At 48.5% G+C, this 23,534-nt stretch overlaps 5 protein-coding genes across 6 annotated transcripts; 4 read left to right on the forward strand and 1 right to left on the reverse strand.

Annotated features, from left to right (window-relative positions):
* The first annotated feature begins 689 nt into the window (after window positions 1–689).
* slc13a3 (solute carrier family 13 member 3) lies at window positions 690–6,060 on the forward strand. The gene is made up of 13 exons (XM_053848940.1): window positions 690–832; window positions 1,570–1,835; window positions 2,062–2,240; window positions 2,488–2,554; window positions 2,970–3,143; window positions 3,200–3,325; window positions 3,431–3,523; window positions 3,593–3,697; window positions 3,762–3,859; window positions 4,549–4,661; window positions 4,853–5,014; window positions 5,340–5,477; window positions 5,550–6,060. Exons 1-13 carry the CDS (start codon window positions 725–727, stop codon window positions 5,730–5,732), a joined length of 1,812 nt encoding a protein of 603 aa, XP_053704915.1. The 5' UTR covers window positions 690–724; the 3' UTR covers window positions 5,733–6,060.
* A 913-nt stretch (window positions 6,061–6,973) lies between these two features.
* ocstamp (osteoclast stimulatory transmembrane protein) lies at window positions 6,974–8,671 on the forward strand. Its single transcript, XM_053848973.1, has 3 exons — window positions 6,974–7,036; window positions 7,294–8,248; window positions 8,321–8,671. The coding sequence occupies exons 1-3, from the start codon at window positions 7,005–7,007 to the stop codon at window positions 8,663–8,665; spliced, it is 1,332 nt and encodes a 443-aa protein (XP_053704948.1). The 5' UTR covers window positions 6,974–7,004; the 3' UTR covers window positions 8,666–8,671.
* Window positions 8,672–8,945: 274 nt separating this feature from the next.
* Window positions 8,946–11,225, forward strand: LOC128749404 (transmembrane protein 198-like). Of its 2 annotated transcripts, none has more exons than XM_053848992.1 (5): window positions 8,946–9,058; window positions 9,469–9,668; window positions 9,974–10,549; window positions 10,609–10,721; window positions 10,831–11,225. In XM_053848992.1, the coding sequence occupies exons 2-5, from the start codon at window positions 9,551–9,553 to the stop codon at window positions 10,963–10,965; spliced, it is 942 nt and encodes a 313-aa protein (XP_053704967.1). In that variant the 5' UTR covers window positions 8,946–9,058; window positions 9,469–9,550; the 3' UTR covers window positions 10,966–11,225. The 2 variants fall into 2 exon arrangements, with proteins under 2 accessions (XP_053704967.1, XP_053704968.1); XM_053848993.1 differs by having other exon boundaries at window positions 9,025–9,058; window positions 9,353–9,668.
* A 297-nt stretch (window positions 11,226–11,522) lies between these two features.
* pym1 (PYM homolog 1, exon junction complex associated factor) lies at window positions 11,523–13,514 on the reverse strand. The gene is made up of 3 exons (XM_053849018.1): window positions 13,298–13,514; window positions 12,548–12,641; window positions 11,523–12,196 (listed from the first exon to the last, which is right to left on the reverse strand). The coding sequence occupies exons 1-3, from the start codon at window positions 13,326–13,328 to the stop codon at window positions 11,752–11,754; spliced, it is 570 nt and encodes a 189-aa protein (XP_053704993.1). The 5' UTR covers window positions 13,329–13,514; the 3' UTR covers window positions 11,523–11,751.
* Window positions 13,515–14,508: 994 nt separating this feature from the next.
* On the forward strand, window positions 14,509–23,534 carry spats2 (spermatogenesis associated serine rich 2). Its single transcript, XM_053848960.1, has 13 exons — window positions 14,509–14,661; window positions 16,577–16,743; window positions 18,941–19,020; window positions 19,373–19,481; window positions 20,067–20,116; window positions 20,539–20,761; window positions 20,835–21,002; window positions 21,069–21,204; window positions 21,647–21,705; window positions 21,881–21,990; window positions 22,056–22,158; window positions 22,225–22,364; window positions 22,425–23,534. The coding sequence occupies exons 2-13, from the start codon at window positions 16,719–16,721 to the stop codon at window positions 22,641–22,643; spliced, it is 1,422 nt and encodes a 473-aa protein (XP_053704935.1). The 5' UTR covers window positions 14,509–14,661; window positions 16,577–16,718; the 3' UTR covers window positions 22,644–23,534.

Below are 23,534 nucleotides of genomic sequence, written 5' to 3' on the forward strand. Positions count from 1 at the left end.
CCTAACACAGAAGGTTTTTCATTTCAATTGACTTATTTTCAAACAGAAATTCTGCATCCATTCGATTTGATTCAATTCGATTCGGTGGCCCTCAGTCTTCGGCAGCATAGTCACATCACAGAGCACATTTGAGTCCTTGCTTTTGTTTCAGTGGCCAGAAATCATGAAATAATAATAGGCTAAGTGTCACACCTGTTGATAGATATTCTTAAAAACATCCATAACATCTTCATTCAAGCGATTTAGCACATGAGTAACTGTTAGGAAGTAGAGCAGGTGGTTGCTGAGCCTGTGCCTCCTTGTTCACTGTGTGAGAGCACAAAACAATTTCATATTACTGTGGTGAGTAAAATAAACCTTAAAACCAAATACCACACAGAGAGACGTAAAACTTTCCTTTCATGTTCTCAGAATAATTCAACGTCATTACTGGGTGAATGTTGAATCACATTTTTATTTAGTTATAATATAATATTGGTTTTTATCCTGTTATCATCTTCATTCACAGAATGGTCATGAAATAAGTTGGACATAGAAGTGACCTGCAGCTGTCCAAGGTCAGACAAACTCAGCTCAGTTGTGAGAGTTAAACAGTGCAGGAGTTGGGAGTTAATCTTCTGCACACGCTCACAACCTTCGCTCGGCCTCCTCCATCTCACACACAGTTTTCAACACACTTGGGAATTCTCTCCAGCTCGGTCGGATCGCAAACGTCGCCCTGGAGATGAAGGTTTCGTCTGTGGCCAAGAAGCTGTGGTGCGTCCACAAGCAGCTGATCCTGCTGGTGGCCCCGCTCATCTTCCTCCCTCTCATCTTCACACTGCCAGAGAAGGTCAGCAACATTCTGCCTCAAAACCATTCAATCCAACTGTCTTTCATCATGAAATACTGAATGCTGTGTTTTGCTTTGTATCTCATCTTTACTAAGAATTCAGATGATGACAAATCACCTTTAAAATGAAGCTCTCTGGATCTAACCAAACTATTTCGGACTTCAATTGCAATCTTTGGACTAATGCTAAACAGACTTCTATATCTCTTTATTTTCTATATATCTATATATCTTTAGTAACAAGAAATAAGTCATCATCAGATGGATTTTCTGCCTGGACGATCAATATTTTTGGGTATTTGATGCTGTTCTATTTAAGCTAATGCTTTCTCCATGAGTGAGTGACTGAAAACGGCAACCAAACTGATCTACAAGAGCCGACTGAGGGTGCATTTAAAAAAGATGATTCTTATTTTCCACCTCCAATGAGCACAAATCTGAGTAGTGTGAAGATGTGCCTCCTCATCCACTCACCGGATTCATATTCTGTAGTTGCTTAAGCTCTCAAAATTGCTCACAAGTCGTATTCCATTGTGGGGCAGTTACATGCTTGAGCGCTCGGGGGTCCGTGGCTTGGTCCTGAGTGGCCTCCAACAACAACAAGCTTCACAGCAGAACCAGCAACAAGCTGAGGTTCTTGGCAGCGTTGAGACAAACACAACCAAAGACTCTTGCTCTGATCTCATCTTTGCTCTGACTTCATGTTCACAAAACTCTTGTCACCTCTTGTGTTCTAGGAGGGGAAATGTCTGTACGTGGTTCTGCTGATGGCCACGTTCTGGTGCACCGAGGCTCTTCCTCTGGCTGTCACTGCCATGCTTCCGGTCTGCCTCTTTCCCACTTTGGGAATTATTTCATCGAAAAAACTCTGTCCTCAGTACTTCCTGGAAACCAATTTCCTTTTCCTTAGTGGTCTAATAATGGCCTCATCCATCGAGGAATGGGGACTCCATCGCAGAATTGCCCTGAAGGTTCTCACTATTGTTGGAGTTAAACCAGCCTGGTGAGTTTTTCTCAATGAGGGGTCTGGCTCTTTCTACTTTGAGAGCCTGCTCCACCTGTCGTTGGTGGCCGGACCTAATGCTGGTCCACTCTTTTGGTCGTGGTGCACACAAAGACTAGACCCACGTAGTTGGTGGCACATTTGAGGCATCATCTTCTGAGACCTGCGTGGCAGTCACGGTTCACTTAACATCTACTCGAGTTGACAAATGTTCCGTGTGTTCCAGGCTGATCCTGGGGATGATGCTGACTTCCTCCTTCCTCTCCATGTGGCTCAGTAACACTGCCACCACCGCCATGATGTTGCCAATCGCAAACGCCATCCTGGACAGCCTGTTCGGAGACGTAGAGACGCTGAAAAGGAAATGCAAGTTTTCCAACGAGGGTGGTGAAGATACCAACAACAGTATGTCAACATGTTTTACACGATAAAGACACTTGAGTTCAGTGTTCAGCTGCACGTGTCACAATTTCGCCCAACCCAAATAGGCTTTTAATATTTAATCCTGATGTGAACTTTGTGCCGTTCCCGTGCACTAAAGTCAGTCATTTTTAACAAGTCATTGACTGAAGATTCATGGAAAGTCATTTATTACGAGACACAACAAACACTGAACATTTTGGTCTCAACTCTCTGATCGTTTTCATTTCAGGCCATTCGGTCAAGATGCTTTCCCTACCCTCGGAACCACAGGAGAAACACATACTTCCAGTGGATGGGTAAGAACCCACTCAGAGTAGCACTGAACCACCTTGGTCCTCAGAGTGAGACACAAATGTTGTGCGCTTGTTCCTGTGGTTTAAGTCCCAAGGAAGACCTCAGCTACCAAGATGCAGTTCCACTCATCTGAGATGGGACTGTACTGAGGGTTTACTGGTGTCTGGGTTTTGACTGCAACCATACGGTTGGGGTACTGCAGGAAGTGCTGAGCTTCATGTTCTAGCGTCAGATACCAGAGGGATGTCTTTGTCATCCACCTACTCAGTCTGCCCAGTACTGTTAATCATTATGCCATCCCATCTGGGCCAGTGCCCACATGTTCCAGACGTGGAAGTCGTGTTTGGGTCCCTGTCATCTTTCTGTATTCATAAATGTCGCAGCCCATTCTGAGTCCCCTGTGTGAACCTTCTCCAGATTTGATGAACCGAGTGAGAAACTGACGGCAGAAGAGATCCGCTTGGAATCACAGCGACACCTGAATGTGCGCAAGGGTTTCCTGATCTGCATTCCCTACGCTGCCAGTATAGGCGGGACCGCCACACTGACGGGAACCGCTCCGAACCTCATTCTGATCGGGCAGTTGAAGAGGTGAGCTGACGCTCAACCAGATCTCAGCTGGATGGAACCAACTGTTTGTGTTGCAGTTACTTTCCAGAATGTGACGCCATCAACTTCAGCTCCTGGTTTGCGTTTGCCTTCCCTCTCATGGTGCTCTTCTTGGTCCTGGGCTGGCTGTGGATCTCGTTCCTCTACGGCGGCCTCAACTCTCGGTACGGTGTGTGACGGTTGGTGTGAGCGATATCACGCCACACAATGCTGCTTCTCGGTTCCTGACCCTTTGAAAACACACTTGCGACCTTTGTTTTTTGGCTCAGCTTATGCATCAGGAAACATGACCGCCAATCAGAGGCGGAGTCTCGGGCCAAGGCGCTCATAGAGGAGGACTACAGGAAACTCGGACCAATAAAGTATGACCGCCCCAACTCTTATTTGAATCGGAATGTTCTTCAAATTCCATGACTACTTCTCTCTTGCAGCTTTGCAGAAGGATCCATCTCCTTCTTCTTCGTCCTGTTTGCTGTCCTCTTATTCACACGCGACCCAAAGTTCTTCACCGGCTGGTCTGTTCTCTTTAAGAAGGGGTAAGGACATCATGACCTGGTAAAGCCAGGAATGTAAACTGGTATTAAAGTTCTCTTCTGGTAGGTACGTGTCCGATGCCGTCACCGGAGTCATCATCGTCTCCATACTGTTTTTCTTCCCTTCGGAGAAACCCTCTTTGAAGTGGTGGCTGGATCCTAGAGGTCAGTCGGGAGGCACTCGAATCAGACAAACCATCGATGACTCACGCTTTTGAGACTGAGGGATCGATATCAGCAGAAGCTTTGTGACCATCAGGAGATGTTATAAATGTGAGGATGAAGTAGCAGCATCTATTGAAGGAATACTGAGAGATATCACTGGATGACTGGACCTCAAGGAGGTGAAGACTGCCTCCAAAGCATCTGACAGTAGGAGGACATCAGGAGTCACCAAGAGAAAAGCAGACCTCAGAGGATGAGCAAATTGGCAGATGAGACATCAGATCAAACATCAGGAGCTGCTAGACACGAGCTAGCAGGATGTAGACCAGGGCGAGTCAGGTAGAGCTGCTGTCAGGTTTGACAGCAAAGCAGTCAAACACTCCAAAGAAAGAATGTTAATAATGTTGGTGCAACTTTGGACTTTAGTATGTGGATTAGAGTAATCTCTGTGTGTGTGTGTACATGTATTAAAATTCTTGTGTGGACCAATATTTGACAAGACACTGCTCTTATGAGGACATTTTGCTTTGTGTGGGTATTTTGGGGGTCCACATAGTTTTGAGGGTGAAAATGTGAAAATAGCTGGGTCATTATAATTTGGTTTACGTTTGGTTCAGAGTCTTGGTTAGGGTGTGTGTCAGCCTGTGGAAGTGTCTCATCAGAGTGTTTTCTCTATTTTTCTGTGCCAGCGTCCAACACGCGCTATGTTCCTCTGATGTCCTGGAAAAAGGCCCAGGACTCGGTCCCCTGGAACATTCTGCTGCTGTTGGGAGGAGGATTTGCCATGGCCAAGGCCTGTGAGGTAGATCCCATCACCACCTTTACCATGCTCTCCATTCTATCTGAAGATGGTGATGCAGACCAGACTTTGGTCTCATGGTCTTTACTACGGTTCCTTTTGGCAACCAAATGTGATTTGAGGTGGTGTCCTATGTCTCGTCTCTTGTGCTGGGTTTCTGTCCCGGTGATGGCGTCTGTGTCGGTCTCCGGCAGGAGTCTGGACTGGCGTCCTGGCTTGGCGGTCACCTTCAGCCCCTGGCTCAGCTCCCCCCCGCAGCGGCCGTGATGCTCATCACCGGGTTCCTGGCCTGCTTCACCGAGTTCGCCAGCAACACAGCCACCATCATCATATTCCTGCCGGTCATCGCCGAGCTGGTGAGTCCTCCATCATCCATCTTGCTCCTGGATCTGTGTGAGAGGTGAAGTCACCTGAGCTGGTTTTTTCCCACGAATCCCTTGGCAATAATGGTTAACTCCTCAGTTAAAGTCTCACAACATTTTAACAAGCTGACATAAAATTGTTTAGTCTCCGGCCGGAAATCTTTACTGCAGCAGCCTTGTGAGACTGAACTCACAACACGCGTTCAGGAAAACCGAGACAGTCTTCATGATGAAAGAGTTTGTTTGTGGAAGGGTCATATGTGGGGAGTGTGTGTGTGTGTGTTTTGGCTTGGTAAAAGCGTGAAACCTCTGGGCTCAGGCGATCCGAGTGGCAGTGAATCCTCTCTACTTCATGATTCCTGCCACCATCGGGTGTTCCTACGCCTTCATGCTGCCTGTGTCCACGCCGCCAAACTCCATCGCCTTCGCCTCTGGTCACCTGCTTGTCAGGGACATGGTGAGACCCTCATCAACCATGAGATCATCCACCCTATCGAACAATAAAAAATGTGATTTTGTTTGTCTGCAGGTGAAAACTGGTTTGGTGATGAACATTCTGGGGATCTTGTCGACCACTTTGGCCATGAACACGTGGGGCGTGGCCATGTTTGACCTCAACACCTATCCGGTCTGGGCACGACCCCTCAATGCGACTGCTCTGCTGTCACATGGTCACGGCCCAGCGCTCCGTTTGCTCAACTCCACGCGCTGATCGGGCCCAACCCACCACCACTGCCCATCCATCACCCTCACCGGTTGTTGTTATCAGTACTTTCTTTTTATTTCTGTCAATCACATGTAAATAATTTTGAAGAGTTTAGTTTGAGGATGGTCTTGACGAATCTGTGAGATCTCTTGCGACAGCGGGTGTTTTCTTGGTCCGCGTTGATCCTCCGTTGTTGTTTAACTGCTGTGACTCCAAAAATGTGACTCATTAACATGTTTAAGTAGAAAACTACTAGTCATTGCTCGTGTTGAATCATCGGACGCGTCGTAAACACTGAGAGGTCAAAGGTTAACTGGAGTGTGTCTCTGCAGTTATCGAATGCTTTAATAATAAAACACTTCTGTGTTTGAAGTGCCTCGCCGGCTGTGTTTGTGCATGTGACTGCCCAAGGCCAATGAGAATGTTCAAAAATGTTTTGGGGGGGAATAAGTAACGTTTTCGCTTGAGGAAGCAGAAGAAGTCAAGCATTTCAAAGAAAAGGTGACAAAGAGAGAGACACTGAGAGCAGGAAACCACGACCAGAGAACGGTGCCTTTCTGCTATAGGTGTCAACCGAGCGCATCTGACAGGAAGTAATATGAAGACCGGGTATTACCACCGATCCAGAGCTGTTACTTTCGCTTTTAGAATCTGCTTGTTTGAACAACTACATCACTGGAGGCGCCAGCATGCATCTGTGAGGATGGTGGCAACTCAAATAACAGAATACCAACAATGAGACACACACTCCTGCTGAGACTCTCATTCACTCAGTATTATCGCCTTAGCTACACAATTCATGTCAGTGCCATGAGATCAAGCACACAACAGGTGGCAGTAGTGCCACTGAGCACCTACTACTCCCACAGACTGGAGACACGAAGAAGAGGCCAGAAGCAGCAAGGATGAAGGGGGAAACCTGCAACACGGCTGTAGCCATGAAAGTGCCATTGCTGTTTTGTTTTGTCAGAGCAGAACAGCTGCTGGTCTCCCACCAACCCTGAGAGTTTTATTGAAGGACCTTATTCTGTTTACAAACAAATGATTAGCAGTGGTCATAATGGAAGTGATCTGAGACACTAGTGATGACAACAGCACTGACGAAAATGATGAAATAAAAATAGCACATATCCATGGCCCAGAGTCACATGTGTGTCAGCGGATCTGTGGCTTGGTTGGTCTGCGTCATGACACAGGAACGTGACCATGAGTGTCCATCGTTCCTCTTTTCAGTCGTTTGGCTGAGCTCTTCACAGTCATTTGTGTTGCAGTGTGAGGATGAGGTTTGACTCGGTTGCTGCTCGGCTGAGGTAAGAATAAACCTGTTTTGGATCCAGCCGTCTTGTACTTTAAAAAACTCCAAATAAATATATAAGAATATAAATAATAAAAATAAATAAAGAGTTTTTCAAAGTGAGTTTGTCAAAATAATGCTGTTTTAATGGGTCACCTGATATATTTCTGTATTCAATATCTTTTATGTATTTATATTCTTCGGAAATTGTGAGGTGCGAACATTGAGAAAGGCTTTTCTGTCTCAACAATCCAATGCACCTGCCGTCCTCAGGTCCATGTATGGGCTCTGTTTTGCCAGCCTGACCAGACTGCTGCAGCACTTGTGGGACGTCTTCTCATCTCCATCCCTCGCTGGCCAGGACGTGCTCACACTTGTGTCTCTATGTTTGGCCCTCTCTATTGTCACTGGTGCTCTTCTCCACCACTGGCTGGCCAAGACCCTGGGCTACGATGGCGTGACCTCGACCCAGACGGCCTGCATCTACAGCGTGCTCATGTTCCTAGCCACGTTCCTCAGCCACCCGCTGCGCTGCCTGCTGACCCTCATGCTGCCCACCGTAAGCACCAAGCAAGGACGAAAGGTGGTCTTGTCAGCGTCCGTCATGCTCTTGATGTTGAACGTCGTCCCAAACATCACAGGAAACGTGGGCGTGGTTGTCAGGTTGCTCAGGTGCACAGCTGAGGCATTTGCCCAGAATTTGCTGAACTCCTCTGAACATCTAAATGTTGCCAAGCGAGACCTGGTGGAGGAAATGATCAAGGTAAAGGTGGAAGACTTCGGAATTGTCTCAACCTTGAGGAGATTCGATCACATCACGCACGTCAACGTCTCTGCCGTGAAAAGTTACTTTGTGCATATGATTCGTCAGATAGACCTGGACTTCTCACCCACCCGGGACATGATCAAGGATGTGAAACTGGTGTCATACCGGATTCTCGGTGCAGTCTTTGTTGCCTTTATTATCGTAGAATCCGCTCGCTACCTGAAGTCCTACCTGACATCGGTTCAGTTTGCTCTTCAGCAGCAGAAGTTGATGAGGAGGAGGAGGATAACCAGAGAGGAGTTTGGTTCCTGTTTCATATCACTGCTCGTCGTGACATTGTACTTCTTGGCTATAACTTCGGTCGTGGCGCTGGATTACGTGGTCTATCACATAGTCGAGACGATGTTGCCATGGCTACTGGACTTTCCTCCGACTTCTGCAGTCATCTCAGTGGATTATAAGGTAAGATGAATGATGCTGTAGAGAGAATTTGTTTGTGTGTCCATGGTAACCATGCCACTCCTCTCGTCTCAGGTGCACTGGTTCCTGCCTGCCGCCTGCATCACCCCTCACTCCTGCCGGGCTCGAGAGTTGGCCAACTTCCAGCATGAATACCGCTGGAACTTCAATCCAGAACGTTCCCTCTGTGATGAGAAACCCTCAGCCCCGAACATGGCTGTGACTGTCCTGCTGGGAGCGCTGGTGCTGCTCAGCTACCTGCTGGTTTTTGCGGAGGTTTTCGCCGCACGACTGCGATGGAAGATCTCTGCCTCCTTCTTCAGGGAGCAGGAGAGGAAGAGGCTGGCCTTTGTGAAGCCACGGGGAGGGCGGAGTCAAGAGCAAGTGGAGTCCGTTCATGTTGTGACGCAAGTTTATTAACGTTGTCGCCTGGAGCTGGTGACTGCATGTGATCATCTTAGGAATAAAGAACATCCAACAAGTTCACAAACGTGTTCCTCCTCAGTCTCGACGCTGTTTGCATCTTCTTTCCCCACTATCTTCTGCCTGGTGCATGTTTGTCATGCTTTTTTGTTACCCAGTTCCTCCTCCATGGGTGGTCTGACTCTGATGATTCTTGTGAGAGGTGCAGGAGAAAACACCTGATAGAGAAGCTGCTGACAGACTTAAGCTGAACTGGCAAAGTCTCAGAGAGGATCATGGGTAACAGGGCCTGATCGAGACAGATGGTGTGGCCGGGACAGATGGTCCGGTTCTCACATGAGCTCAGGAACTGGGACCAGAGAGACACAGAGAGGACATGAGTCGCTGCAGGTGCGATCACTTCCTTCCTTCTTGCTATTGGGATTCGTTTTGCTTATGGTCATCTGTGTCCACTGAGAGTGTTAGATTAGATTAGATTAGATTACATTAGATCAGACTGTGTTCTGACTGACTCAGCGTGTGTTGGTGTGTGCGTGTGCAGACAGGGTGCAACAGGTGAAGCTGTTGCACGAGCGAGCACTCTTCAGGTGTTGCAGGATGGTAGTGAGGATCTGTCTGTGTGACAGTGAAGGTGAAACCAGATTCTGTCTCACCTGTTGAATCTCCATCTGCTACATGCTGCAGAGCGGCTCTGTCAGAACGCCACGCAGAAAGAGACCTCTGACATGCATCGGTGTCTTGGTCTCCTTTTGAGTTTTGTGTGTATCAGCCTCGTGATGACTCTGCACTTCTGGTCACAGGTTCGCACTTGTTGGATCAGGCACTTGCTGCCGTCAGCCCGTGCGGGACGCCGTCAAGGTCAACACAAGCCCAATCTGACTCATGATGACGTTGGCGAACGGGACAGCGGACTTCTGCAAACCAGCCGTGAAGCCGGAGGTGTTTCCGACCGCCATCGGCTGTGTGTGTCTGCTCTTCAGCCTGGTCTCCTGCTTCTTGGGTGCGTATCTGTGATCAGACAGGTCGCATCCTGACCCCATTGTGGTCGCTGGATGATGTGGCCACAGTGGGAGGTGTCTGAGGTTCAACAGTTTCCTCTTATCATCTCAAACAACCTCACTGTCACACGCTTCACTTGTTGCAGTTATGAACACAAAAGTCAGTTGGTAAAATAAAAAAGGTTTATATGCTACAAGTGCATTGTTGACTTCCCCACTGGCACTAATACAGGACATCTAATCTAATCTAATCTAATCTCATGTAAAAACTTCTCTTCCAACATGAGTTTTCCTTCTGACCCTTCAGGTCATCGATGTTCCCGGATGGTTCTGTTCCTCTCTGGGTGCATGTTTGGATCAGAGGCCACCCTGGTTTTCTTCTGCCGAGAGCCAGTGCTGTGGGAGCAGCTGGGCCCACAGACCCAGGCCTGCTTCGGACTGGGCATGGCACTGCTCTGTGGGCTGAGCTCCCTGCTGATCTCTCCCCTGGGCCTCCTTCTCAGCGGCCTCCAGCTGGGCACCTTGCTCGCCACCTTCGTCCTTGTGGTCCTGGGTCGCTTTTGGAGCCTGAACCCGGACTGGGCTCTGCTCGGTGTTGTCATGGCGACCAGCGTCGTCACAGCTGTAGTCGCGCTGCTGTGGCAGAAGCTTTTTGTCGTCATTTACACGTCAGTGCTGGGAGCAACGGCTGCTGTGCTGTGTGTGGAATACCTGGTGGGGGCGCTCTCTCTACCTGGGCAGGTGTCGGATGTCTATGGCTTGATCGCTCAGCAGCGCCTCTGCTGGTTCCACTGGGCAGTCGCAGGTTGTATTCCAGGGTTGGCTCTGATTGGTGCGGTGGTACAGTGGACCCTCACTGCCGGGGAAACAGGACACGCAGAGGGTGAGGGCCGATGATGATGATGATGTGGAGATGTTTCCTTGATTTATTCCTTCCTCCAGTTTTGAAGAAAAGGCGCATGAAGAAAGCGAAGAATGTGGAGTCAAGGCGACGACGTCAGCAGCACCAGCGTCCTGCTCCACTGCAACGCTACACAGGAGACGTCCTGGCCCCGGTCAGTCTTCAACAAACACTGAGAGTGTCTGGTGCTCAGGACTGTACCTGCAGTCACATGATCTCTGACTTCATGGGGCCTTGACTCTGACTCAGTGTTTCTCACTCAGAGTTACCTGAGGATTCTGCAGGAGCATCAGAGTGGGACGGGCTCTTCCTGCAGCAGCAGCAGCACCCGCGCGCTCATGGACTTTGATACCCGATCCACAGCTCCCCTCGCCTGCTCCCCACGTTTCACTGCCTGAAAGCAGCAGCCACCATCACCAAATGAGCCACAAAACAGTTTGCTATCTCGTTGACAAGTCACCTACATGATCTAATGTTATGTACCTGGGGAGTGAGTGTGAACTAAAGGAAGAACTGATGTGCTTTATATCAAAGTACAGACAGGCTGTACTCGATCTCCCTCTGGTGGAGAAAAGTTGCATCAAACGACAATTTTCTTGCCATCTGTGCAAAATATGAACTTACATGCAGGCGTATTATGACTTTGTAATATACTATAATAAAGCTACACATTCCCTTTTCCCTGACTCATACTTTACTTTTTGATCTGATCCATTGTGTCAGGTACTGACCACTGCTGAAGTGGAACAAGGCACAAGTCAGAAAAACACTAGCTACTTGTATTTGAGGAGAAAAAAAAATAACGCACTTTCATCTCTAAAACTAAGACTGCAATGTAAAATTAAACCTGTCGAGATTAGGAAGACACCTAGCCAACACACTCTTTAAAGATAAGCTAAAGTAAAAAAGAAAAAGTGGGTATGAAAATACTGTCAGCAAAGAAAACAGTCTTTAAAAAGGAGAATTTATTTCTTATAAACAAAACACAGTTTGTACATATAAAATGAGATCTTCTGGAGAGGTCAGACGTGTGTGGCTGTTCCGCCAGAGTCTTTAAAATGAAGTCATCACCGTGACGACTGAAGCGCATGTGAGGTCCAAATGTCAGTTCATCTGCAGACTTCTGGTCAAAGTGTCTCCAAAGTCTTAAGACCGAGTGTCCGTCAGACCGGTCATTTCTGGGCTCAGGATTCCCTCTCCAGTTGCAACAGCTCTGCCCGCAGAGTCTCGGCCCGTCCCACTTTCTCCAGCTGCTCTTTTGACGGCGTCTTTATCTCTCCGGAGTCGATCTTCTGCTGCAGCTCCTCCACCTGCCGCAGCTTCTTCTTGACATTCTTGATCTTCTTCACTTTGTCAGCGTCGCTGCTCTCTAGTGCGTCAGGAGCCACCACCGGCTCAGAAATGGCAACTGCCTCGATGGCGTTGGTCACCTCCCCGACGTCACCACTCTGCTGCTGCTGCTTGCGCTTCTCTTTGCGCTTCATGTTGCGTTTGGCAGACTTGGACAGTCCAGAGGAGTCGTCACTGCAGCCTGGGATCTTCTGCTGCGCCGCGGAAGCAGCTGGCTCGCTCATGCCCGGGGGCAGATCCGGTTTGCTCTTGAAGAACTTCACATATTTGTTCTCGTAGCTGAGATGGACAACATAAAGATTCATTACAAAGGAAGGCGATCCCAGTCATCACCTTCCAACAGCCTCAACATTCCAATCCACTGCTCCCCACATGAACAGCGGACAACAGCATCAGTCAAACCACTCGGGTATTCTTTAGTTTGGTGTAGTGCTCCACCACGAACAGGTCAGGTCTATCTCACCTGGACCTGGGGACTGCCACACCTCCAAGCACCTTTACAAATGACCCAGCCACAGTGACATTATTAATCTTGGTGCTCGATCAATGAACCCTTGCATGGCAGCCAGGAGTGTTGAGCCTGAATGTGAGCGCAAGTACAAGCTATACATAAAAGTCAACACATCTTACACTGGAACTTCTTCCTGTGGCACGTAGCCTTCCTTCACGCGCCGCGGCTTCCTCCAGCTCCCATCAGGCCTCTGGGTGGCTGCGATGAATTTGCCTGGACGATCATAGAGACGAAATGTCAGCAAACCCCTTTCTCTGTTTCCAGCACATCTGCTCATTTAGTACTCACACACGTAATCCAAAATGTCATGAACACTTTGACATTCAACATCCTGACCAGATGTATTGATGTTTTTAACTGCGGGACGAGACCACCGCCAAGTGTTGACCTAACTGTCATGTTGAACTGTCCTGGTGATGACCCATAGTTCATGCTCTTAGCAAACACTTGGCATAGAATCTTTGAATAAATAAAAGAAAAGACAGTCACCTCCCCTCACTTTGGAACAAAACCCAAATACACTGACACCTCTCCACTACTAACAGGATCAGGCATCATTCTGGAGCTTAGAGCTTTCAATGCCAATACATCGTCTTCTCAGATGTCCAGCGTGGTTTAAATGGTAGATATATCTGACCTAACTCTGTATTTGATCCTCATATCATCGGTACGATGTCGCAAAGCTAATATGAATGACGATGCTACATGCTAACTAGCTTCAACAGCTAATACAGTGGCTAAGCAGCAAGCGATTGAACAAATCCATCCAGTAGATTTCAATAAAACTGCACTTTGTTTGTGTGAGGCTTGTATATGATTTAAAACTTATCGAGGTTTCCATGGAGACACTAGTGAGACACATGACTCACCGGACTCGTCCGTTACATACGGGGTCGCCATCTTGGTTCGGTCCGCACACTCGCTCAAGTCTAGGTCAGCGGTTCGGTTCCGACCCAGATGTTTATAGTAAGTCCGTGACAGACAAGGGCGAGTGCGTATAGAGCGATGAGTGCGTTTGTTCCGAGGGGCGGTGCAGATGAACGAGTGAACAAAACAAACGAGCCTCTTTTTTCTTCGACCTCGGAAATGACGACGTGGATTCGAGGTTGCCAGGTTGGAGAAGATGCTGAAGTGGAATCGCTGTCGGCGTCCACATTCACACCAGTTACGTCATTTAAAAATATTTAGGCCATCAACTTTTCCATTTCATCTCATCTATTTTAATCCCTAATGTAACATGCTATTGGTTTGGTTGTTAAATGCCCCTTTTTATTGAAGGTCAATACATCCATATCACGTCAGCAGCTTCAGTGGTATATTGTCCCTGTATTTCAGTAAGAAATAGAGTGGAAAGTGTCGCCGTGGGTCACTGTGGGTTGCAGGATGAATTGTACTTGATATATAACCTGAGATGGACAGAGATCGGTGGAGTTTTCTCTTCACACTGACTGGGTCTTCTCTTAAAGCTCAGTCATCCGGGAGAGCTGTGGACCTGGGAGGAAGCCCCGGGCCAGACCCGGGACCTGATGGAGAGATTGTAGTGTTTACATCTTTTCTTGTCCAGTAGTTACAATATTATTTCAAATGAATATATAAGGATGTTCTGGACACAATAGAGGAGTTAGAAATGATGCTCTGAATTCTCAGTTTATTTTGTGTCTCTTGTTTCCCTTGTTTGTTTATCTATTAAATAGCTTATTTTATCCTTCTCTAATCTTGTGCTCTGGCTCTTACCAAAAGGAAACGCATCTTTGCAGTGGTGATGTGGTTGTGCTCACTGGATGTATCATCTCTCTCTGTTTGGGAAACATAGCTGGTTAGTGGAAGGACAAGTCGGACTATACATGGAAATGTTACTCCTTAAAACCATCAACAAATGAAATGTTGAAAATTCATCATCTTTCAATGGTGATCAGAATTAATGGCAGATGAAAAAACTATGTTTTAGAAATGTAAACTATAAAAGGAAAAACCAGGTGACATCAGGTTCAGGCGCTTGTAATAAATCCAAAAAGAGTTAGTGGTGACTCAGGGTCACCTGGTTGGTGGTACATTAAAAGGGGGGATTTTCTCTTTCCAGGACCTGGCAACCCGGCTGGAGCCTGCTCAGGAAAATACAGCAGCCGACTTGTTGGCACTGAAGGCGGCGGAGCTCCGAGCTGCTCACACCCGCACATCAACCTCTGCTCTCCGGCGAATATCTGCCTCTCCTTGGCTTCCAGGACCGAGCAAAGTACGTGTTTTATTTTTTGTCTGTGTCGACTGCCTGAGCTGCTTGCTCCACATCACTATTGCGGACCTTTTCCATGTCAGAGAATCGAGCTAGCTTCCCCGCTAGCATCCTCCGCTGCCGACATCGACGCCTGATGAAAGAAGAAAGCAAAGGTTCTGGATCTTGCTGCCCGTTATTGCGTCTAACGACGAGAAATAGGCGGAACTGTGCAGGGATAGTTGAGAAAAACCTTCGGGGGCTGCGCTAAACAAAGGTGACGAGCTAACTGGAGCCTCCTTTCTCCAGAGGAATATGAGAACTCAGCGTATTGTGTGCAATAATGGTGATCCTGCATTCTCCCTGACTGTTCCAGAAACCAAGTCATCTGCTGTGTTTCTTGATCCTAACCCCGGTGTAACCATGGTGACTGAACTTGCACGTTATAGTTATATTACTATGACATGTAATTCATTTTCTATACTGTTATAGTTATGACTGAAATTAATCGTGGCATGAAGAAATAGAGGTAGACAGTTTATTTATTTTTGTTAGATCTGTCTACAAGTATTTCCACAGCTAGGTATGTTTTTAACTTAAGCAACGCTATAATGTATAGATGATTACTTATTGACAAGTGCTGTCGTCACCATCATAAAATTAGATGAGATAAAGCCTGATAACTCTTTATAGATCCACGAAGGTGAAACATTCACTGGCGTGATCGCAGCTGACACCACAGTTGCTGTTTCAACTGGAACTTCTGTTCAGTCTTGGGCACTTAACTGAACATATATCTGTGGACATTGATGTTGACAATGACAAACAATGAACTTGGAGTGTCCACCTGGAAACCTAGTTTAACCCCCTCGGGCTTGTGAGTTGGCCTCAAATCACTCTGGCTCTAAATACTGCTGAGGTGGCGCATTGATCCCACTGTGTTTTATCAAAGTCCAGATGAGGCTCATTTGATTTGTAAGCACTTGGCCACCATTCATTGTTAACAAAGTCAGAACTGATCGGCAACAGTTCTTGTGACTGACTAAATTTAAGTGAATATGTCTGATCATAAGAATGTATGATGGGAACTATTGACAGTCGCCGATGTGTGTTGGGAGAGAGTCCCCGAGGAAGTGTTAATGTAAATCAATTCAGGCAGAAATGGGTCAGTAGTTGAATTGTTTGCTTAGTATCGTTTGTTTGGACGGTGATATTGCTAGTTCAGCAGTGAAGTTCACAGCCAACTTCAGCGCTAACTTAGACGAGAGTCTCAACTTAAACATCGCTGACATGCTGCTGACGTTCCTGATCCTTGGGTTTGTTTTAGACTGTTGGTCCAGTCGCACTGATGTTGGTGCATGTTTAATCGCTGGCGTTGAACCGGCGGGTGTCAGTGCCACACATTGTTCATGGTTTGATCTTCGTGACACCGACCGGGCACTTGTCGCCCGTCAGTCGACATGGGCTCCTACCGCCCTTTTGTCAAACAACTGAGATCCTGGAGTGCTCCTGTGATCCATCCACATCCGGGGGTGTGGCCTCACTCAGCTCGGTTTCGTTTCTGTTAAAATCTGATCAGAAGCAGAGCTGAGAGGGAGGGGCTGGAGTCTAGAGAGACTTGTGAGCCTTTTGACTTTGTGTTCTGGGAGAATAGGCGACTGTGTCACCTGTGGGAGCTGAATTTGAGTTGCAGGCTCACGCGGAATCCTCTTCATCCTCTGATGAATTGAGCAAAACTGTAGCGCTTTTTGGTGTAGAAAGCGCGTACAGTTGCAGTTTTTAACTCTTGTTTGGTTCATAACCAACAAGGTTAAGCTTCAAGCTCCAGGCAGAGTGTCTTTGTCAGAATGAATCTGCTTTCCTGAACATGTATGTTGTCGACTGAATTCTTGCTTGTGGTGGATCGTCTTTATACTGAAAGACTACCGCTTCTCCTCAGCTCTGACCGGGTGAAGAATTTCAACCTTCATTCTTCCAAAGCACTGCACCTGTTTAACCCTCGCCTGTGTCGTCGACCTAAGAGAGATAAAGAATAGAGGATCTCTCCACCGTCCGTGGCGTCGTTTGATCGAGGTGGCAACATGGCGAAGAAGAACAGCCGCAAAGGTCAGTGCTTGTTTCATTGCTCATACTCACCCTGGAGTCTACCACACACTGTCTGTGTCATGGACAACATTGTTGTTGGAAATGTTTTGGAGCTATCTAGATGGGATCTCCTCCTGTCTGGTCTAATCCGTAGTTAGTCATCAGGTACAGATCCACTGTAAATCCTAATCCCCTTGACTCCAGTCCACTGGCTGACAGAGACCATCAACCTTCTATCTTGATGGGCTTACTAACTGTTGACTATTTTACCTTGTTTTACAGTGACTGTGTTGCGAAACACGGTCGCAGGCCCCTGAAATAGCTTGTTTTGGCTCTTCAGGCTGATAAAACCAGGCAAAGGTCACGAATCCACCCATGCTGTCCAATGATTGTCCTGGTGTCAGTCATCGGTCATCAGAACAAAATCCAGTCTTGACGGTGTTTATTGCAACTTTGGACTGTCCTCATGTACACATGTTCATATCTGCTCACTGCTTGTTACTGGCTCTGAACTAACGTTCCGTGGGCTTAAATTCCAAGCAGACTGTGGGGAGAGCGCGAGGAAGTTGTTTTTGGCTCCAAACTGTAAATCCATAAGTGAAAGTGTGTCTTTGCTCATGTTCACCAAACTGGTCCTGATTGACACCATGAAGCAGTGAAACAATCCTGCTGTCATCTGTTTTGGACAATGAAATGAACCATTTCCTTCTAAAACACCAATGACAGCAGATGCTGGGGATTCCTCCCCTCTGCACTGACGTGTGCTCCTTCAGTCACACGGCTGTGCTCTGACTGGAGCGGAAACATGATGTCATGGCTTCTGCATGTCGAGGTCGACATAGTTTTCATTCTTCCGTTTTCTCAGCCGCAGCTGCGAGGGTGATGGAGCCAGAAGCAGAAGAGAGAGGTGTTACATCTCTCATCTTCAGTCATGGAAGTGGGGGCTCACCAGTCCTTTTATCAGGATTCTCTGTAAACTCCAGCCTTCCCAACATGGTTTTAGACAGGAGGAAGTACTTCATTCACAGCCCCTGCTTTCAGACTTTCATCTTTATGCTAGTTTTATCTCTGTCAGTGAGGTCAGATATTTAATTGCTAATTTTTTCACTAAACTTTATTTGAGAAGAGACACTGAGGTGCATGGACTCTTTGCATCACCTGGCTGAGCGAAGTAGCATGAAATGACTGTACTGTCTTCAACACCAGAGGTTGGAAAGGATAAAAGTGGATGAAGAAATTCCTGATGTTTTGGTCCGGTGTTTCATTCCTGAAGTTGAGAACTATGTGATGATTTAACTGTTCGTCAGCTTCAGTCTGGTTCATATTTCGTCTGTTCATATGTCAGTTTGGTGGTTGGGCCGTTTTGTTCAGATGGTTTTTCAGTCTGATTGTTTTCCTTTTGTTCCTGATCACTCAAGTCCAGAGTTGTTGAGCTGTCTGAGGTGTCATTCATCAGAGACAAAGCGCTGTTTGACTGTCTGGGCTCGCAGACGTGAACGTCGCGGCGTTGTTAGGTGACATTGACGACCAGCGGTGCGTGATGGCTGTTCAGTGGCGACGTGGCTGTCAGTCAGTCAGTCAGTCTGTCTTGCTGAAGTGTTCAGGTGAGTGGAGTGACGACCTGTGCAGGTGAAGCCAGCCTCATGGCAGCAATCACACTGTCAAGGAATTTGCATTTCTGCAAAGCAGCCTCATTACGAGAGTGTTTCCACTGGCACTGCTCAGCCTGAGCTCACTGAGCTTCGGTGCCTTTGAGGTATTTTGAGAATCTTCAAACATCCTAGCCCCAGTTCCTGAAATGTTTCCTGTGAATGGAAGAGATGCCTGCGTGTTCCTCGTGACGACTTTCTGTTCTATAGATAGACACCTAGGCGTGTCCGACATGCCTGTGCCTATGGAGCGTCAGAGTTTACTGTAACACTTGGCAGAGCTGAGAACACAATTCTGCTGACGTCAGGTTGCTCAAGAGCTCCTCATTCATGTTCACCCTGACAAAGTTCACTGAGCTGAATCGGCTCTGGAACCTGCTGGCACAGCGGGTCATCACGGTGGTCGACTCTGATGGTTTCAAGTGTTGACAGAAAACCTTTTCATGCTGCCGTGCGTGTGCAAGTGAAAAGGCCGAGTCATGTTTGTGGATCACACGAAGACGTCAGCTCTGGTTTTGTGATGCAAATGACCTGTCGAGGTGGAATTAACAGACGCTTTGTGTTTCTAGAAGCTTCCGGTGTGGTGTTCGACACTCGCTCCAAGATGGTGATGTCACAGGGAGGCACGGCGGAGCGCATGAAGGAGAAGGTAGTGTTCCACTTTCACAGCCACATCCAACCTGATGGTGTGAAAACTGTTGGTCCCTGATGGTCCCAGCTCCACTGACACTGTTGTCTATGTTCCATTATGGTGTGGAACCCTGAGCCTTCCTCTGGCTGCTGTGTCATCATCATTTCCCCACTATATTTGCCGTTCGACACAAATATGCTAAAGGCTCAGCGCCAATTCTGTTTGTGGTAAATCTGTTCAAGACGAGCCAGATGTGCGTTGGGCTTCACTGTGTTACTCGGAAATTCACTCAGGCAGTGGAGTTTAAATCTCAAGTTGGGATGCTTGGTGTTGTCAGGAGAGTGATATATGTGTGTGTGTGTGTTCACAGATCAGTGCGGTCCGAGCTGTAGTCCCCAACAAGAGCAACAATGAGATCGTTCTGGTGCTGCAACACTTTGAGAACTGCGTCGACAAGGCGGTGCAGGCTTTCCTCGAAGGTGCGTTGACGTCACGGCCACTGACCCATTCACTCACTGCACACTCAGAACCGGTTCTGCAGCATTTCTGTGGACAATGACTCTTTGAATTGTCCGGTAATGTCACCGGAGCTTGGAGAGCTTTAATCCAGGTCACGCTCACCTGACTCTCACAGGAGGCTCGACTCCCTCGAGCCCCAAACAAAGATGGTTGCTTCTCATTTGCAGTTGTTCCCAAGGCTACTGAGCCAGTCAGTCAGTGTGGGTCAGGCTCAGCGTCTGGCTCAGAGGGACACTTGCACAGTATCCAGTTTGTGATGATGATACTTCAGCTCATGTTCACACCAGTTGTATTTCCTGGGGAACAACAACAACATAAAACCAGTGTCACCGGCGGAATGGCCCGTGATGGCCACTGCCGCTGTGCTAGCTATTGCTAAGTGTGCGTCTGTCAGCGCTGAGCTCAAACACGTGCAGCCAGGCTCCAGCGTGTCAGGTGTATCGATGCACCAGGTGCTTCCTCTCTGCTCGCCGGGCCCTTTCCTTCAGAGCTGCGACTGATGTGGTTTTATTCTTCTGAGTCATCTGTTTGCTTGTCGCCTCCAGGCAGCGCCGCTGAGATCCTGAAGGAATGGAGCGTCACCGGGAAGAAGAAGGTGAGTTCTGCCGCATTTGAATCTTTTAATAAGTGTTGGTGTCCTGCCCAAGTTCATCCATTATATTTGAGCTTGGGAGTTTCAAACACAGCTCTTGGAAGAGTTTTGTCGTCAGGCGGAGCTTGTTAACCCCTTCACTGCCACCGTTATGTGCAAGTTGCCTGAGTTTGAAGGGTTCCTGGCCCTTTGTTCAGGACCAGTCTCTAGTTACAGACACTGATAACAGCGGAAAGAGGAAAAAAGGCAGTGAATTATTCCACTTTATCACAAGGTTGCCCGCTCCCACTCACTCAACTCAATGGTTTAAGGTGAATTTGCTTTTGAAATGCATGTGTCGGCGACAGTCACTAATGTTGGGTCTGTTATTACCGTTAATGTGGTTCAGGATGACATCACCTACTGACCGACCTCTTCTCCCGCAGCCCAAGAGGAAAAAGAAGCCCAAGCCTCAGGCAGAGGTGTCAGCCGAGGTCACGACCCTGGAGACTGGCTTGGCGGTCGAGGCCAAGGATGAGACCAATGGTTTCCATGCCAACGGCTCTGTGGTGGACGGAGAGTCTCTGGACTCTCTGAGCGAACAGCTGGACTCTGCCTCCCTGGACGCGTCCGAGCTGGACTCTGAACCACCGACATCTGAGACCCCCGGTGAGCCTGGTGGAGGGAGGTCTGGATCACATGGGGTGAGGGAGGTTTGACTGTCTGTCGTCTGTGGTCCCAGGAGCAGAAGCAGAAAGCGGAGCGCCCAGTCCCTCCTCTCAGCAGGGGGGACGCACTCACCCCCCACCCAGAACCAACAAGTCCCGACACAGACATTTACATCCCAGCAGCTCCTCTCTAGCGCCATCTATTGATAACAGCCAGCATGGTGCAGCTAACAAAAAGACAGGTGAGAAACAGGTGAAACTGATGCCTGGAAGGAAAAGTTCCACTGACAGTGGTGTGGCCTCCCCAGCTCCAAACATCGAGCGCTCCATGAAGGACCTGCAGCGCTGCACCGTGTCATTGAGCCGCTACAGGATGGTGGTCAAGGAGGAGATGGACACGTCTATCAAGCGGATGAAGCAGACGTTTGCTGAGTTGCAGAGCTGGTGAGTCACCGCTGTCGTTCTTCTGCTTCATTCTGTGCCCCTTTAGAAGTCAAGTGGGCACTCTTTAGAGATCGCTGAAGAGACACAGCGCCTTCATGTGGGGTAGAAATGAACTGCAGCCTGACTGTCTCAGTCCTCCTTTAGTTTTTCAGACCGCATGCACTGAACTTCCTGTGATAGAAGGTCGGGCCTCGCAGAGTGATGAGTGCTGTTTCTACCTAAAAAGCTGAATCAGGAAAGTGTCAGGAAAAACTGTAGCCCTCCCGAGAACCAGACTGCAGCCGGCGGATAGGTGTGGAAGAGTAGGAGAGGAGGTGAGATGAGTCCAGAGGCAGGTAGGAAGAGCTGACAGTCGCAGGCTCCTGCTCCTCAGGAAGGAAGGAATCGAATGCTCCGCTTCTGCTCTCCTCCTGCCCCTCACTTCCACGTTCATCTCTTTCAGCCTGATGGATCGAGAAGTGACGCTGCTGTCAGAGATGGACAAAGTGAAAGCTGAAGCTAGTAAGTCAACGTTTGTCCTCAGGGACGTGACGCACCTGTGATGCCTTCCTGACAGTTTCTTTGCTCTGCTCTTGTTGAAGACTTGAACTGGTGTAATACGCTGTTCCTCCACACGAGGGAGCGCGTGTTGTTGAATGATCAGTTCAGTCCCGCTGAACGTGTGTGTGTGTTTCAGTGCTGGTTCTGGATGCGCGGCAGAAGCGGGCCGAGGAGCTGCGGCGGCTGACGGATCGGTCGGCCAACATGTCGGAGGAGCAGCTGACGGAGCTGCGTGCCGACATCAAGGTACTGGCCTGTTGTTGTTGTGTCGGTCTGGTGAGGCCCACCACTCACAACCGTTTGTCTCGCAGCACTTTGTCAGCGAGCGCAAATACGACGAGGATTTGGGGAAAGCCGTCAGATTCACCTTCGACCTGGAACCTCTGAAGTCCAGCATCACTAGTTTTGGATCAGGTGAGTACTGTGATCACTGTGTACTGCATGTACCAGCCCCTTCACTAACGTCTCCTGCTGCCTCAGTGTACCACCCTCGTACCGGGTACTCCAACCGCTCCCGCTGCAGCTCCACGTCTTCTTCTGTCGCCGCTCCGACTCAGCCTGAAGCTCCTCCCTCTTCTCAGAGCGCAGCCACTGACAACCGTCCTCCACCAACCAAACAGGTAAGCGCACAGCTCAGCTGGAAGACCTGGGCCACCCGGCACCAACTTCCCGTGTCACAGATTTTCCAGGGCAACCGCAGAACCTTCCACTCTGGTGGTCCTCGCTTCAACGGCGGCGGCCATGAGCGAAACGCCGGCGGACGCAGCAACCACCACCGCCACCACGCCGACGGAGCGCCGACGTCGCAGCAGCACTCCAGCGGCTACAGAGGCCCCGCCCACTTCTCCACATCTCACAATGGGCTGCCGCAGCGGACCCCGCGAACTCACTGTCCATGACACCCTGCTGGGTTGGAAGCCCCCTCTGCTCACCCCCCCAGCACACCCTCACTGGCCCCGCCCCCAGTGATGAAGAATAAAATACAAGTTTACATCCTTCCTGAGATTTTGCCATTCACATCGCGTGCGTCAGTGGTTCCATAGTCTCAGTTCAATCCGCATTAAACCGACTTGAATCTGCGTGGGGTGAGTGGCTGCGTGAGCATCACAATAGTTCCACCAACATGTTGCCAGATTATCAAACTCTGCCTTTCATTCCAAACGCAACGCTAACACGTCGGCGACGACGGCTCCTGCACAGTTGATGTCTGAATCGTGTTACAGCTTTCCATTGCCGTGGTTACTGACTGACATCCTTCCTTAAGTTATCGATCAATGAAAACAGTTTTCCCTTTAAGCCTTTCAGACTCCGTGAGCTCACATTGACCTTCTCTTAGCATCGATTCCTGGAATGCTAGTTCTTTAGAGTTTGACCCAGCAGCTCTTTGGCTGAAGGTAAAAACAGTTCCGTCCCATAGGTTGAATTAACGCGCTGCTAGTTTCAACACAAACTACTAACCAGCTGCTGCCCCTTCTTTTTAGTTCTGACATTCCATCTTAAGTTTCTGGCCAAAGACTTCAGTTCGATGCCTTTTTATTTTCTTCCTTGGGAATCGCTTTCTCCTCGTCGCGCAGACTGTTTGTACAAACGTAGAGATGAAACTGAGCAGTCGTGTGACTCTTCCACTTCAACTCCTGAGACGCCTGTAAACTCAAGTGCCTTTTTCTTGTCTCCCCTCCTCTCCGCACCTCTACTGCCCCCAATGGACCAAAGACATCAACTGTCCCACCCCCCCCCCCACTGATCGGCACACTTTCATTTACAAATAAACTGTTTGCAATATCAGCGTT

The sequence above is a fragment of the Synchiropus splendidus genome, chromosome 18 (genome assembly GCF_027744825.2).
Source record: "Synchiropus splendidus isolate RoL2022-P1 chromosome 18, RoL_Sspl_1.0, whole genome shotgun sequence".
NCBI classification, from domain to species: Eukaryota; Metazoa; Chordata; class Actinopteri; order Syngnathiformes; family Callionymidae; genus Synchiropus; species Synchiropus splendidus.

Bases quoted from the DNA above. Each gene is read 5' to 3' on its own strand.
- slc13a3 (XM_053848940.1), top strand. From the start codon at position 725: ATGAAGGTTTCGTCTGTGGCCAAGAAGCTGTGGTGCGTCCACAAGCAG. The intron at 833-1,569 runs GTCAGCAACATT...CTTGTGTTCTAG, and splicing joins TCTTCACACTGCCAGAGAAG to GAGGGGAAATGTCTGTACGT. The intron at 3,144-3,199 runs GTGAGCTGACGC...TTTGTGTTGCAG, and splicing joins CTGATCGGGCAGTTGAAGAG to TTACTTTCCAGAATGTGACG.
- spats2 (XM_053848960.1), top strand. From the start codon at position 16,719: ATGGCGAAGAAGAACAGCCGCAAAG. The intron at 20,117-20,538 runs GTGAGTTCTGCC...CTTCTCCCGCAG, and splicing joins GCGTCACCGGGAAGAAGAAG to CCCAAGAGGAAAAAGAAGCC. The intron at 21,991-22,055 runs GTACTGGCCTGT...TTTGTCTCGCAG, and splicing joins AGCTGCGTGCCGACATCAAG to CACTTTGTCAGCGAGCGCAA.
- ocstamp (XM_053848973.1), top strand. From the start codon at position 7,005: ATGAGGTTTGACTCGGTTGCTGCTCGGCTGAG. The intron at 7,037-7,293 runs GTAAGAATAAAC...TGCCGTCCTCAG, and splicing joins TCGGTTGCTGCTCGGCTGAG to GTCCATGTATGGGCTCTGTT. The intron at 8,249-8,320 runs GTAAGATGAATG...CTCTCGTCTCAG, and splicing joins TCATCTCAGTGGATTATAAG to GTGCACTGGTTCCTGCCTGC.
- LOC128749404 (XM_053848992.1), top strand. From the start codon at position 9,551: ATGATGACGTTGGCGAACGGGACAGCGGACTTCTGCAAACCAGCCGTG. The intron at 9,669-9,973 runs GTGCGTATCTGT...CTGACCCTTCAG, and splicing joins CCTGGTCTCCTGCTTCTTGG to GTCATCGATGTTCCCGGATG. The intron at 10,550-10,608 runs GTGAGGGCCGAT...TCCTTCCTCCAG, and splicing joins GGAAACAGGACACGCAGAGG to TTTTGAAGAAAAGGCGCATG.
- pym1 (XM_053849018.1), bottom strand. From the start codon at position 13,328: ATGGCGACCCCGTATGTAACGGACGAGTCCG. The intron at 12,642-13,297 runs GTGAGTCATGTG...ATGATCGTCCAG, and splicing joins GTATGTAACGGACGAGTCCG to GCAAATTCATCGCAGCCACC. The intron at 12,197-12,547 runs GTAAGATGTGTT...TGTCCATCTCAG, and splicing joins CCACAGGAAGAAGTTCCAGT to CTACGAGAACAAATATGTGA.